The sequence below is a fragment of the Pelobates fuscus genome, chromosome 3, assembly GCF_036172605.1.
Source record: "Pelobates fuscus isolate aPelFus1 chromosome 3, aPelFus1.pri, whole genome shotgun sequence".
NCBI classification, from domain to species: domain Eukaryota; kingdom Metazoa; phylum Chordata; class Amphibia; order Anura; family Pelobatidae; genus Pelobates; species Pelobates fuscus.
The window spans coordinates 375,663,768-375,679,261 of NC_086319.1; the positions used below are offsets into that span (position 1 = coordinate 375,663,768).

The following is a 15,494-nucleotide window of genomic DNA, read 5'->3' on the forward strand; positions in this document are numbered from 1 at the left end:
ATCCTTGCCAAAAGGAAAACAATTGGGCCAGCTGGCATCCAAGATCTAACATCGAACAGGTCATGTAGTCCTGCGAAACAGAAAACGCAAGCAAAAAACAAACAAAAAGCAGACACATAACTGACTTGTCTAGCACAATGCCCCGAACAATGGGAGCGTGACACCAATTTACATTAAGGATCAGTAAAGATGCTAATTTCTGTATCGAAGCCTTCAGTCTATCCATTATAAATACATCCAATTTATTATTTATAGATACAGGAATGGAGGCTTAATTTTAGTTCATCATTTAATTCATGGGTGTATAATTTCTTACACATAGGGAGAGTTTTGTCAGCAGACCAAGTGCTATTCTTAATATAAACATGTATTCCTGACACTATAGCGCTGGACTGCATGTTTAGGTGTGTGTCGTCGTCCCCCCTCTTCTCACCTATAGGAAAGCATTTGGCAGCTAAGCTGTATGTGCAGCAAAGCACAGCTCTGCTACATTAAAATGGTCTCTACGAGACCATCTGATTGAAATAGCCAGTTTTTGCTATATTTGGACGGTAGTGCCTCTAGTGGCTATCAGGGTAACAGCCACTAGAGGCATTTTTACCCTGCACTGTACACATTGCTGTTCCTGCAGTAGTTGGTACTTGCCCAGTTCTTTGATTGGTTCCAAATGTGTTTCTGAAGTCTCCCATCAGGTCCCCACCTAGTTTTATTTTTGTCTCACCTTTAATTGACATATTGTACAGTATAAATATCCTGCCTATTTTTCAACAATTAGTCTTTTTGTCCCTTCCCTGAGCCTTGTCTAGCGTTTGGGTGTGCAGTTCAGGGAGCTATCACTCCATTTATTGGTTATGTGATAGCTGTGAGTTACCCCTCAGGTACCACATTGCCGTGGAAACTCCTGTAGGTCTCTGGTAACATGGAGAAAGTACCGACAAAGTGACATGCTCATGTATGGATCTAAAATCAGGAATCAGACACTCTAAACCTGTTACAGTCTTCCTTCATTTGGTACTGTATTACATACGGTACTCTACGGAAATCTAAATGTCAAATATTTCTGGTTATCCTGTGGTTACACTGAAACTTCCAGCCTTGGGTCACCAAGACAGTTTTTCATATTCTATCACAGTTTTTTCATATTCTATCCATTCACTGACCTGCTCTCATGACTCGCCTTCTGAATGTGTATTAAGCTAAAGATTAGAATGTTCAGGGAAGGAAACCAAGTGAAATGAATCTGTCCAGATGTAATTAATCATAGTATCCTGCCAAACACTCTCAAAAACGTTTATTGAACATATAGATACTAAATTGTAAGCTCGATTGAGCAGGGCCCTCATGTACCTATTGTTCCTGTGTCACTGTGAAATGGTCCTATTTATTGTAAATTTCCCCTCCCCCTTTCATAATATGGTAAAGCGCTGCGGAATTAGTTGGCGCTGTATAAATAGCAATAATAATAATAATAATAATAAATATAGTGCAAAGCCCTCTTCGGTAATAATTGTGGTGCTGTCCGAGAGACAAAATGATTTTCAATCCACAATTTTATAGTTTGGTGAAAATGTATCAAGGTAACTGCAAAATGCAGAAGTACATTTACATATAAAGTAAGGTTGGATATTATATGTTGTGCATTATCGGCATAACCTACAGAAATAATAGACACAACTTATTTACTCAGACTTAGACACAACTAATTTACATGTTGACAAAAAAAAATATCTGAATTAGTATATATAGTAAGAAATAAAACGTGGGGAGAGCTGTACGCTTTATTTCATTAAACAGAGGAATATATTTGTAACATTTATGGAGGGATACACAACCTGGTTTTGATTAGAGTGTGACAGATAAAAAGCACAGTTAAGTGCTTTTTTTTCTTTGAATACTATGAGGATGTGTAATGTAAAATTCTTTGCGCACATCACATTATGAATGTAGGGGTATATTTGTGTGTTATAGGGGTATAGAGTTTGTGGTTATTCAATAAACACATTAAAATAGAAAGAAAAAAACTTAAGGATAGAAAAACCAAGCTGTACAGTTAAGTAGAAGAATTTTTCTAGATTAGCTATTTTAGCTTTCATTTTACATTTTAGTGCAAAACTCTGTGTGCATACATGTGTCTGTGTATATGTGAGTGCAGGACTGTTCAATTTGTCACTTCCCCGTCTTCGTTTCACTGCCCATTTCCATGCCACATCCATTCTTCACAAATCACCTTCCTCGTGCCCTTCCTCATGCCCCCTTCCTGTTTCCTCTCCCTATGTCACCTCACTGTAACCATTTTCATTTGTCACTTCCCTCTTTCCATGTTAATGCCCTGTTTTATTCAATCTCCCCTTCCCAAGTTACTTTTTCCCTTTGCCTTGTCATTGTTTCCATCCAAGCTACATCTTCATCCCTCCCTGCTACTCATGCCACTTCCTCCTTTTAACTCATTATAACCCATGGAAGGGCAAACAAAGGGTGCAAGGGTCTATTGCCTTCCAGGCCACCAGCACGGGCGGGCTGGCAAGGATGGCGGGTACATGGGATGCAGTTTCATACCATATATCTACATATTACAATAGTAGGATTGGCATATCTGTTGGCACAGTACTGCAGGAGTGAGGCACCAGGCAATCATTGTGCAGTCTTTGCTAACCCAGCACCCCTTCCACAATAGACATATTGTAGCATGTGTTGGAAAAACCAGCATGCAGTGTGATACATTTTAACTTAGAGTAATAAAGGTAACTTTTTAACAGCTAATGGAACTATTCTATATATGTGCGTGTTTTCCACTTTAGGGTGAAGGTCATGTGCTCGTTTGTGTTCATTTTGAGTGTTGGGGTTTCCCCATTTTTGGCACACATTTCTTTCACCTTATAGCTGTTATTTTATGTATTTAAAGATCTGTTCCGTTTTCTTTCGTAGCCTCAGAATAATCAACATACGGTACTTTTACAAAAAAAGTGAAAGTAGCATCATATAATAACCTTCTTGTTAAATTGTTGTTTTCTGATTTCTAACACATTTTTTAAATTTTTCAGAAGATCGACCCTGTGAAATAACTGTAATGGACTATCAGGAGTTTGGAGCAGTTAATGAGATCATTACTCTAAATTGCACCTCCACGTGTTCTACTCCAGTCTGGAAAACAAATCTCCGTAAGAGCAACATCCTTAGAGGAAGCACATGGTCATCGGTTGATGTGGCTCTTGAAATGGGCAATTTCACCGCAACGTGCTTTTCGGCTGATGGAAATATTAGCAGTATAGCTCCACTTTGTGGTTATGGTAAGTGACACGTATTGCAAATTATGGCTGGAAGACATACAGGATAGAGGGGTGCTCTGCAACAAAATTCATTAAAGAGCAGACAAAAGTCAAAAGTGACAAGTACTGAATTAGAATCAACTAACTTTTATTAAAAATGTCCACGATTAATTAAAATATGTGCTGATAAGTTATGTAGTCAGCTTTATTCCAACAAAAAAAGTAAAAGGCAAGAAGTCTATAGCCCAACTAGGGTAAAGCCAGAAAGCCACAGGTAATCCACATCAAGTGTAACTGTCCCAAATAAAACTGAATCCAGCAACAAGTATCACAACTCCAAAAGGGCCAAACGGTATCCAGAATAGAAATATTGCAACTCTCACTGGATATATCTAATAACAGTTTGTAAAACCACTTACTCAATGTAAGAGCTGTACAAGTTGTTGGAACTATATAGTAAACCAATGCAGTGTATGCTGTAATGAATAATAAACAAATACACCAGACACCAAATAACGAATGCCGTAAGGCCGTGGTAATGTTTATTAAGGCGTAAAGGGAAATAGCTAAATTAACTCAGCATATTAAAACAAAACTTTAGCAAATCAGGTAAACAACTGGCTGCCTTAACCAAAATAACTCACCATACAAGTTTATTCTCCCTTTAAGAGGAAAATAACCATATCCCAATGATATATCATGACGGGAAAATAATAACACTCTTAACTTAGATAATTAATACACAACTTTAAACATATATACAGATTGTATTAGGATTATTACATATAAAATAAATAAGAGGAAGGGGGAGAGGCTTGTGATATAGCTCCTGCAAGGCACCACTTAGATGATCGCTGGCACAAGCAGGTATTAGCAAAAAAGTAACCCTGCATATACAGAAAATTAGCACCTCGCAACGGTAATAGCCACCTGAGCAATGCTCACACGCGAGCTACCTGTCTTCAAATTTTAATTAGTGCTAACAACTCCAAAAAATTCCAAAATTCGCCTAAAAAAAACAGGTTGCATTAACCCATGCACTACCTAACCAATACGTGCTGCATATATTACTTATGGCCTTATCACCCTTGGAATTACATGATAATATAATGTTAAGAATGTTTAAAGGAGCACGATAGGGTCAGCAACACAAACGTATAGGGTTAAAAACCACCATCTAGCTCCCCTGGTCCCCTCATGCCTCCCTACATATAGTAAAATTGTACTTGTATTCAAGCCTGAAGCTGCTGGCTTTGTTCCTGTTTCCTTTAGACCTGCCCACTGCCTGCTGACATCAACAGAAGTGGTATCCTGATCCAATCACAATGCTTCCCCATAGGATTGGCTGAGACTGACAAAGAGGCAGATCAGGGGCAATTGAATCAATGAATCTCTATGAGGGAAGTTCAGTGTCTGCATGCAGAGGGAGGAGACACTGAATGTTTGGATGCATTTTAGGCAGCCATGACCCAGGAAGGATCTCTAACAGCCATCTAATGAGTGGCCAGTGAAGTTATCACTAGGATGTAATGTAAACACTGCATTTTCTCTGAAAATACAGTGTTTACAGCAAAAAGCCTGAAGGGAATGATTCTACTCACCAGAACAAATTCATTAAAGGACCACTCTAGTGCCAGGAAAGCATACTCGTTTTCCTGGCACTAGAGTGCCCTGAGGGTGCCCCCACCCTCAGGGACCCCCTCCCGCCCGGCTCTGGAAAGGGGAAAGGGGTTAAATCTTACCTTTTTCCAGCGCTGGGCGGAGAGCTCTCCTCCTGCTCTCCTCCTCCGATCCGCCTCTTCTCCTCCCCGTCGGCTGAATGCGCACGCGCGGCAAGAGCTGCGCGCGCATTCAGCCGGTCACATAGGAAAGCATTCATAATGCTTTCCTATGGACGCTTGCGTGCTCTCACTGTGATTTTCACAGTGAGAATCACGCAAGCGCCTCTAGTGGCTGTCAGTGAGACAGCCACTAGAGGATTAGGGGGAAGGCTTAACTAATTGATAAACATAGCAGTTTCTCTGAAACTGCTATGTTTATAAAACAATTAGTTAACCCTAGCTGGACCTGGCACCCAGACCACTTCATTAAGCTGAAGTGGTCTGGGTGCCTAGAGTGGTCCTTTAAGCTGTAGTTGTTCTGTTGACTATAGTGTCCCTTTAAGAATATGCTAAATAGGATGCTGTCAGTACTGTAGCCATGTTTCTAGCCACGACTCAATACAGTCTTTATTTGGTCTAATAGTGCCACCAAGCCAAGTGACAATCGATATGCCAGAGGTGCTAGAAGAAGGGACTGTGAATACCATCACCTGCAAAGTCTACAGCGTGTTCCCTGAACCTTTACTACGCATGTCAGTGACTCGCGATAGGGACATCATATATGAGGAAACATTTGAAAAAAATAATTGGAAGACAATGGTTGATAAGACAATGACATATAATTTCACAGCAGAGCGAAGTGATAACTTGAAGGATTTCTCCTGTAATACCATTCTGGAATTGGGGACATATTCTAATGTCACTAAATCATCATCCAGTGTGACCATCAGAACATTCAGTAAGTTACATATTTCCTCTTTATATATTATGTTACCTTATAACATGAATTCAGGAGAATTCCGGGGTGGCTATAGTTTTTAGTGGGCTCATGCCGCTATTGTATTTCACATGTAATAGTTAGTGTAATTCACTATTGTGTTAACCTCTACCACTTCAGTTGGAAGGCTATTCCATGCATCCACTACCCTCTCAGTAAAGTAATACTGTCTGATATTATTTCACATATTACCTTGTCTAGTAGACATTTTACAGGTGCAGTTTGATTCAGTAGTAAAATGTTTAAAGCACAACTCTTTAATGGGACTCTCCAAGTTGATGTATACCCATTCTCTTTTGAAAGAAATATTGATGTAGATAAATTTAACAATTTGAAGTTTCTGCATTTGCTGCAGATGCTCAGATTTTGCAGCTTCTGCAGTGAGTTTTCTCCAGATCAGGAAATTAATCAGCCAATCAAAACACTTCCATAACAATCCCTTGCAGTGCTGACGCATACCTGCCGAATGTTTTAAATCCAATGTGACACTCCTGATATTGAGACCCCCATTGTGCTGAGCCGAGTTTTTCCTATGTTGTTCAATATCTTGAAACAAAGTCCTAGAGCGTTTCAGCAGAATTCTGCACGTAGTCTACCCTGCAAGACTGCCTTATGTCATGGCATGCATGAGTGATCGATTGACATTGTTTATTTAAGGTCCATAACCAGTGATTCAAACTGTGCTACTGGCACACCACACTGATTGCATACCTACCTGTCCTGGCTTTTTACATTCTAATGTCGGCAGGTATGAGTATCCTATAGATCCCTGCACAGCACGGCTTTATAGGCACAACACGAGGTTTTAGGGAATTCTAGTTCAGTTTTTCAAGTTTGGAATATTAGAAATATGTATATGGGAAAAGGGAAGAACCATTTCCCTGCTGCATATTTAAAAGAGAGAATGAAAAACAAAATCACTGCAGCTATAAAACCAGATTCCTGTAGCTATGGACACAATTAAATAAGCTTCCCAAATGATTCAGCATGTTTAGAAAAACATCCGAATGATTTATCTAGAAAAATTCCCATAGACTTTAATGGCGACTTCTTTAGATAAATAAATAATTCTGACAGTATTGAAGCTTCTGGAAAGTTTATTAAATTGAGACCTATGTTCATGGAAACAAGGGAGGTCTTTGCACCATAACTTATGCATAACATTCTTTGTTGTGGTGTTTGCAGTGTCCTTTTTAAAGCACAACAGTCAATGTCATCAAATTTCACTTGTTTTTCAAACGTTTGGAAAAAAAAAATATATATATATTTTAAAATTATTTTAATAGATTTTTTTTTTGTTTTGGAGAAATTTTCACTTTTTTGAGGGAATGAGCAATGTTGGGTCTGATGTCCTGATTCTGGGCCCAAATCAAAACTGCCCAGCCAACAATTAGTCAACATGTAGTCAAAGAGGCTGTAGTTATTCATTGCTGTAAAATTACATTAGATTTATTTTACTTTAGTACATTTACAACTATACATGAAAAGTAATCTATTTTTCTTACAAGATATGATTTTTTTATTTATTTATATTTGTATTTGTACTTACAGACTTACCATCTCCAGAAATATCTTCAGAGGTGTGGATTGAACAAGGATCAAATGCTAATTCTTCATTTAAATGCACGGTTCCTCATGTGTTCCCTCCAGAAAATGTAACTTTAGATATTTTATTTGAAGAGACTTATTTGAGTCCCAACATAGAAAGACTTACCGATGGCACCGTGATGGGAACTGGTTCATACTCAACAAGTAGCAGTCCTATTGGAAAATATAAACTCAAATGTAAAGCACAATTATTCAACTTTGCCAAAAATCAAACCTTGGATGTAAATATTTATGGTATGGAAATCCATGTAAATTGATTGCTCACTAAAAATAACGTAATAACTTTTCTTCTTATAAACGGAATGGAGATTTGGCTATATTTCATTCAAATAGTTCTAGAGCAATATTAATGTTGGCCTCTGTTTTAGAAGGGCTGTTTAAGAAAGTTGAGATGGCACTCTCATATTCTCTTGGTCAGGGGCAGTTGAAGTTCATTCTCATCGATATCGTGGGGTATTGTAAGGGCTAACCCTATCATATACAAGCATGTGTCACATCCAAAGCAGTCAATCTAAAATGCATTGTTAAAATCTGAAACTGCTGGGCTTTTTAGTAAAGGAAGGTTTACACAAGACTGATGTCAAACCAGCCGTAATAATGATTTGTTTGACGGGACAGTTTTCATCATTTCTAACCTGTGCTTGTTTTTACTTTATTTTACTTTTTTACAGAACATCCTACAGTTAATTTTACTCTGCCCATTGACACTGTTGACTTGGATAACACAGTGACTGCATATTGCGATTTGACAACTCAAAATATAGAGCCCTATTCTGTAGGAATATTTTACGACCAGGAAAAGGCATGTGAAGATCAGCAAAATTGTGATTTCACTGTGACAAGGCGAGCTCGTACTACAAACATAACCTGCAAGGCCTATCTAAGGGAAAATCCAAATATTGCTGAAGTTGCATCAAAGGTGTTGTCCGTCCACTGTAAGTGACTTATTATGATCACAGCACTACATTCTCTGACCTAATTAATATTACAGATGTGAAATTATTCATTGTCACTTATTCTAAGAATCAGGATATACTGATTAGAGCTGCACATTTACTGGCTAAATTATCACCACAGTGGAACTTAGTGACCCAATGACAGTGACAGGTTCCCTGAGTTTAATTCATCCTATAAGTGGTCGTGTTGAGTCCCATTGGTCATGGTAGTAAATGCTACAAGGTTAGCATGCAGGACTTGTGGGATCGAGAAAAAAATACTAATAATTCATTTTAGGGTGCCGTGTAGAGCATTAAATTCTCTTGTTTATTTTGGATGGAGGGGGTCATTTAATTGACACTTGCCATTATTTATATTTTTTATGTTTACTTCATGGGTGCCTCCATTCTGTTCTCCTCTGTCCATGATGTCTGCAGCTTGCTCTTCAGTGGGATTCTTTTTTTATTTTTTTATTTGGAAAAAGCAAATGCTTTAATATAGATCGTGGGCAAATTAGCTTAGCATCTGAAATGGAACTTCGCTGTAGCTCCATCCACTGCAAAAAATTGCCAAAAATCACTCTTCCCATACTAAAAAGCTGCCCTTTCTATGTGTAACTAAAAATCTAAGCTGGTTTCGAAAAAAACGAAGAAAAAAAAAAAAAGAAAAAGAGAGGGAAAAAATAATTAATTTAAAAGAAAAGTAACAGAGCCACTTTGACCAGTGACATCCAGAGATCATCACTGATGCCCCTTAGTGGTCCATTGTGCCTACCCTGCAGTATTACCAGGTGCTGGTAGCAGTGGTTAATTATGCTCAGCATCTATACGCTTCAGTGTAGTGAGCATAATTAATTACAATAAAAATCACTTTAGTAAATCAACCCTAAATAAAAGCAGTCATGCATTTAAATATCCATTTTATTTAATTGGGGGTATTTCTATAAACAGTTTGCAAACGCTGTCTGCAGCATTTGTCAGCCCTCCTCTTCTAGCCCCACCCAGACTTTCTGTGACTGTCCAATCATAGACTTTCCAATGCAGCTCAGTGAGAAGGCTTTTCAAGGCAGGTGCTCTGAACTGTTGGCCTCTTCTTGAGCTTAGTTCCATTGAACTAAACAAACCAGGAAGTAACAGAACCAATTACAGACTTGAAAAAAGGGGGAGTGTAACAAGGTTAATTAAAATCTGCACTTTTTTTAAAATGAAAAAAAGAGGACACACAGTTCATGCATTTCAGCAACTAATGTTGTTTAAGAATCTGATTTGACCCTTTCAATATCAACATACATGAGGAGAAGGGGGAGGACTGAGTGCATAACTCAATTAGAGCAGGTGTAACTCATTGCATTGTATGTCCCTATAGAAATATGTCTTTGTATGTATATATATGTGTATGTCAATGCATGTGATAAAGAAGAGAGTGCGTAATTCGAGCAAGGGTGGATAAAGGGTAGATCACCAGCACAACTAAGGCAGGTAAAGCATCATGGTATTTGCAGTTCTACAACATGCACTTCTCTGGGCTACCTGTGAATTGGAGTATGTGAGTGTGTGTCTTTTTAGGTGTGCGCGATACAAGGGTTGGCACAGATAGGTGTTTGTTATATATCTCTGCCATTGGCAGAAACGTGTGAATTACTAGATTTTCATGTATGTGTGCCATGCAAGTGGCTAGTTGTGTCAGTGGCTAATAAAGTATGTGTGCATGGCTAATTAGATGTGTATGTATGTGAATGGAAATTGCTAGTTTTGTGTGAAAGTGACAATATACGTGTTTGTGTGAGTGACTGGGTATGTGTATGAACTTGTGGGTAATTATATGACTTCAGAAGGTGGGCAGAGTTGGCTGGATAGGGGAGCGGTGGGTATCTTGGGCAAGCTCTGGGTTAAAATTGTCAGTCTCACTGTGAAGCATAATTCTATAATGACAAGGATGGGACATTTAATTGGCAGAAGCACAATCCCAGTGGGTGACTTAATGACAGTGACAAATACAGGAATTTAGATGCTAATCAAATTTCAAATTAGCCAGGACAGCCTTAGAAAATCTGTCACGTTGCATTTGTCTGTACATTTCTGATTTACATTGTTTTTCCATCTATCTCAGATCCTCCACGCTTCACAAATGATCTGTGTCCTGAACGCTTCATATGGGTAGAAAACAAGACAAAAGACTTTATTTGCAGTGCTGAAGGGAACCCAGAAGCTAAAACTAATTGCAATATTCCTTTTCTAATGACAAAGAATGACTCCGATACATACACGTGTGTAGCTTCAAACCGTCTGGGAAATGTTACAACCTCAGTGAACCTGACAGTGCAATGTAAGTCTAGTGCTCTGAGCACCTTGGAATCTCCCCAGTAACAACGATTTTAGACATTATATATTCAAATGTAACTACTGATAAATATGGGATTTGTGCAAACATTGTGCTACTGTTAAACTCTTTGGTTTGAAGTCCAGTTATGTAATTTTCAACATATACTCTCTGACAGGACAGTTTAGAATATTTACATGGTTATTCATTAAAAGGAGAAATCAAAGTGAATTTCAACAGTACTGGCTGGCATTTTCAACGCTTTGGATATATTTTTTTATCCTTTTTAAAGTTCCATTGCCTTGTTACGCATGCACAGTTCATTTCTGCTTGCCATGGCTTAGTATCTAGCCTGCTCAGTGCATCCACATGACCGTTAACAAACTCTTTGACTATTTATACACAGACACTAATTGCAATTTAAAAAGCCAAAGGTGTGGGAAATTAACCTTTAATTGCCGTCTTAACCTGTGTATGTCACCTTGTGTGTCTGTAACAAGGTCAAACATTCAAGGGTATGTAAACTTTTGATCAGCGGCCAATTGGGGGTTATTTCTGTTATCATTATGATTTCAAAAGGAGCCAAACACCATGTGATGATAAATGGCTTCATATGATCACTATCCTTCAATAAAATATTTTTTTTTTTGCATGATCAGTCATATTTTCAAAACCAATGCCAAAATTTCACAATTTCTGCCAGGGGATGCAAATGCTTTTGAGCAAAACTGTAGATATAAACAGAATATATATTTATATTTATATACTGTGCAGAACCCTCAAACTCCCAGGCCTCTAGTAGAGTACCCGAGAATTAGGAATAAACATACCACCCAGGAGGGGTGAGAAAATCTATTTTTAGTATTTATATATCCATATTTTAATTGGCCCTTCAGCTATTTGAAACATGTACGTTCTATATTATATTCTATACCACTACGCACTGTATAACTTATGATAAACTCTATGCAAAATAGAGAAAAAAGAAAAGGAGATCCACAAATTTGCAATGGTCTGCTTTGCTCAGAAATGCCAAGGCCGATTTTATTTTTTTTACAGTGTTAGGAATAAAAATCCACCATGGAATGTATTTTATTATATTAAATATTCATATTGTTTTTTTCTTCATTGACAGCTCCCAATCATTGATTCCTTTAATTTTGCCTTTTCCCTCTAGATCAGCCTTCAAGTCCTGTAATTTCAAAAACACCCAACAGCGATATCGACGAAGGAAATTCTGTGAACCTGACGTGCGAGTCTGATTGTCTACCCACGTGCGAATACAGCTGGGTTATCCCACCTGGCACCAGCGTGGAATATGCAGAGAAAAATAGATTCATTATTATTAACAGCGCAACACATAGCCATAGCGGCGAATATATCTGTAATGTCAAGAACAAGCATGGAATAGCAGAAACAAGAATTGATATAACCGTTAAAGGTATGTGTACACCAAAACACATTTCCTTTCATAAGCCAGCAAATGTATGCTTTGTTTATTATTATATATTTTTTTATTATTCTCCCTCTCCAAACTTTGCCCATATAAAGGTTTAGTTTATAAAAGTCTCAATTTCTAAATAAGTCTATATCCTAATGTTGTATGCCAGAGCTACTTAATTGTTATATTTCATAATGTGATTACCGTATATACTCGAGTATAAGCCGACCCGAATATAAGCCGAGGCTCCTAATTTTACCCCAAAAAACTGGGAAAACTTATTGACTCGAGTATAAGACTAGGGTGGGAAATATCAGCAGCTACTGGTAAATTTCTAAATCAAATTAGATCCTAAAAAAATTATATTAATTGAATATTTATTTACAGTGTGTGTATATAATGAATGCAGTGTGTGTATATGAGTGCAGTGTGTGTATGAGTGCAGTATGTGTATGAGTGCAGTGTGTGTATGAATGCAGTGTGTGTATGAATGCAGTGTGTGTATGAATGCAGTGTGTGTATGAATGCAGTGTGTGTATATGAGTGCAGTGTGTGTATGAGTGCAGTGTCTGTGTGTATGAATGCAGTGTCTGTGTGTATGAATGCAGTGTCTGTGTGTGTGAATGCAGTGTGTATGAATGCAGTGTGTGTATGAGTGCAGTGTGTGTATGAGTGCAGTGTGTGTGTGTGTGTGTTACAGAGCCTTGGTGGAGGGGGGGTGGGCATTTTTATTATTATTATTTTTTAAATTATTTTAATAACTATTTTGTTGTATTTTTTATTTTATAATTTTTTATTTTATTATTATTTTATTATTATTTTTTTCGTCCCCCCTCCCTGCTTGATACATGGCAGGGAGGGGGGCTCTCACTCCCTGGTGGTCCAGTGGCATTGGCAGTTCAGTGGAGGGGGGCTGTCAGGAAGCACTTACCTCTCCTACAGCTCCTGTCAGCTCCCTTCTCCTCCGCGCCGGTCCGGTCAGCTCCCTCTGCAAGTCCCAGTGTAAGTCTCGCGGCCGCACTATGACCCCGCGGCTCTCGAGAGACTTGGTGCTGACCGGATCGGCGCAGAGGAGAAGGGAGCTGACAGGAGCTGCAGGAGAGGTAAATAAACGCACACAGCCCCCTGTCTGTATTATGGCAATGTAAATTTCCATAATACAGACATTGACTCGAGTATAAGTCGAGTTGGGGTTTTTCAGCACAAAAAATGTGCTGAAAAACTCGACTTATACTCGAGTATATACGGTACATTTGGTCCTTTTAAAGGATTAAACAGTAAGGTAGTAGACATTAATTATGCTTCTTTTACACCATTTAATATGTAATCCCTTAAGGACCAATGGCAGTCCATCATAATAATCTGGGCTTTAAACATCATAGAACTTCCATCCATTTAGCGGCAAAGGGGCCTTATAGTGCTTCCAATGATAAGCAAGCAAAACATTTATATATGTCTTAAGGTCTTGTGATGATGTCAAGAACATAATCGGTCCTTAATGAGTATGCTTGAAAACTTCCTTCTCTAAGTCTCTCCTTACTTCAGACTCTTCTAGTTATGTCTAAATTGTCCTGTTTTAGAGTCTCTCATCCAACTAAAGTCCTGAACATTCCATTGATTCTTAAACCTTTTTAGATTTTTTTTCATCAGTCTGAATACATTTCCTGATTTAAAGGAAGACCCTCTCGATTATTAGATCCTCATTATACCACGCACATAAGCTGTCCATCGAGTATCATATAATTTGTTTGCCATAATTGTTGAAATCCATTGTTATTTTATTTATTTCATTATCATTATCTTTTTATTTTCAGGTAAAAATTGGTTGCCAGTTATCATCGTTGTAATAGTTATAATTGTTTTACTAGCAGCCGCTGCCCTCTTAGTATACTACCTATGGCGAAAGGGAAAAATAGGCAGCTACCACGTACAAAATTCAAAGCAGAAGAAATTATCCAAAGAAAACATCCCACTGAGCAATGGAGCCTGAGTTCTAGATGTAAAAAATATAAAAAATGGAATACTACTACTCACCAAAGACATATGACATTGCTGTTCTTACTGCTTGTACTGTTTTGATGTGACTACTATTTATGAATGTACAGATAAAATGAGTGCATGAAGAAATGTTTTGAGCTGAGGCCAAATACTATATCATGGAGATTAGTCCGTCGTTGGATTTGCATTTGCAGCACAAATACTATAGACCCCTTTTCTAGCCCACCTGGCATTGTGCCACCATGACTGGGAGAGCATTAATCGTGGAGCAGTGAAGACATTAACTGGATATGCGGTGGGATTGCTTTTTTTCGTACTCTGTGTACATGGATAAAGTATTAACCTGATTGACATTTGAGAAAAAAAAAAACATTTTTGTATGTTTAAATCAGTATGAAAAATAAGAGATTTAAGTTTTTTAAATACTCGTTCAACTGCTTGATGATCCTTGGACGTTTAGTCGACTGACATCTGGTGGGTTGTCCTACCTTGAATCAGACCCTGAACTGCAAAGCCTTATTCATCATTGTTCACAAATCCTACGCCTAATGTTTGGGCTGCTCTTTGTTGTCACAGATCACACAATAGTGTGTTATATAACTGTTAAGTCCATGTGTCTTTCTCTTAAAGGTTCCATCTCATCATGGTCTTTGCTCACTGGGAAAGATTTTGAAAAGTCAAATGTGTGAACTATGCTTGAGGTCGAGGAAGGGAAAAAAAGCTTCTACATTTTGTGAAAGGCAATAACGAAACAGGATGTGACAATATTAATTTGTTTATTTTACACAATTTCTGTGTTGATGTGTTTAGGTTAGTTTCTCCACATACGTCAACTTTGCAACTCTTCACATCATAAACTTGTTATAAACCCAGATTATTATGCTCTGTGAGCACTCAACAGGATACTGTTCTACTTTCTGTGCAATGAAATAACCTCACAAATCTAAATTATTATGGAAGACCCTCCACCATAAAAACATATGCCTTGTTTCTTTTTTCTTTTAAGCTATACTGTAATACTGCACTGTTCAGAAAACTAGAAATAATTTATATATATATATATATAGTTGTTAATGTTTCCTGTTATTTGTTAGTGGGGTCTTGTGTTCTTGGTCAGAAACTGATTTATTTTATGTTTCTATAAGTAAAACATTTTTTTTTAATTCTTCCTTAAATCTTATGTATATATACGGACTGTTTATGTATGTTAACGGACCATCAAGTGAAAATATTAAAGCAATACTAAAGGAACTAAAATACTTAAATAATCTAGCCTCTACAATACCACTGCGATTCGTGTTCTGCTGAAGGTCATGGTAATGGAGATA

The 15,494-nt window shown here is 37.8% G+C and overlaps 1 protein-coding gene across 2 annotated transcripts in view; it reads left to right on the plus strand.

Moving 5' to 3' along the window:
* LOC134603473 (intercellular adhesion molecule 5-like) overlaps window positions 1-14,530 on the plus strand; it is a 39,295-nt gene extending 24,765 nt beyond the window's left edge. The window contains exons 2-8 of one of the 2 annotated variants that reach the window (XM_063449467.1): window positions 3,045-3,287; window positions 5,511-5,825; window positions 7,416-7,706; window positions 8,144-8,407; window positions 10,518-10,733; window positions 11,905-12,168; window positions 13,983-14,530. In XM_063449467.1, the coding sequence (XP_063305537.1) occupies window positions 3,045-3,287; window positions 5,511-5,825; window positions 7,416-7,706; window positions 8,144-8,407; window positions 10,518-10,733; window positions 11,905-12,168; window positions 13,983-14,158 (1,769 nt within the window). In that variant the 3' untranslated portion in view covers window positions 14,159-14,530. Of the gene's footprint in view, window positions 1-3,041; window positions 3,288-5,510; window positions 5,826-7,415; window positions 7,707-8,143; window positions 8,408-10,517; window positions 10,734-11,904; window positions 12,169-13,982 lie in introns of both variants that reach the window. The other variant, XM_063449465.1, reaches the window with a different exon arrangement.
* Window positions 14,531-15,494: the final 964 nt, after the last annotated feature.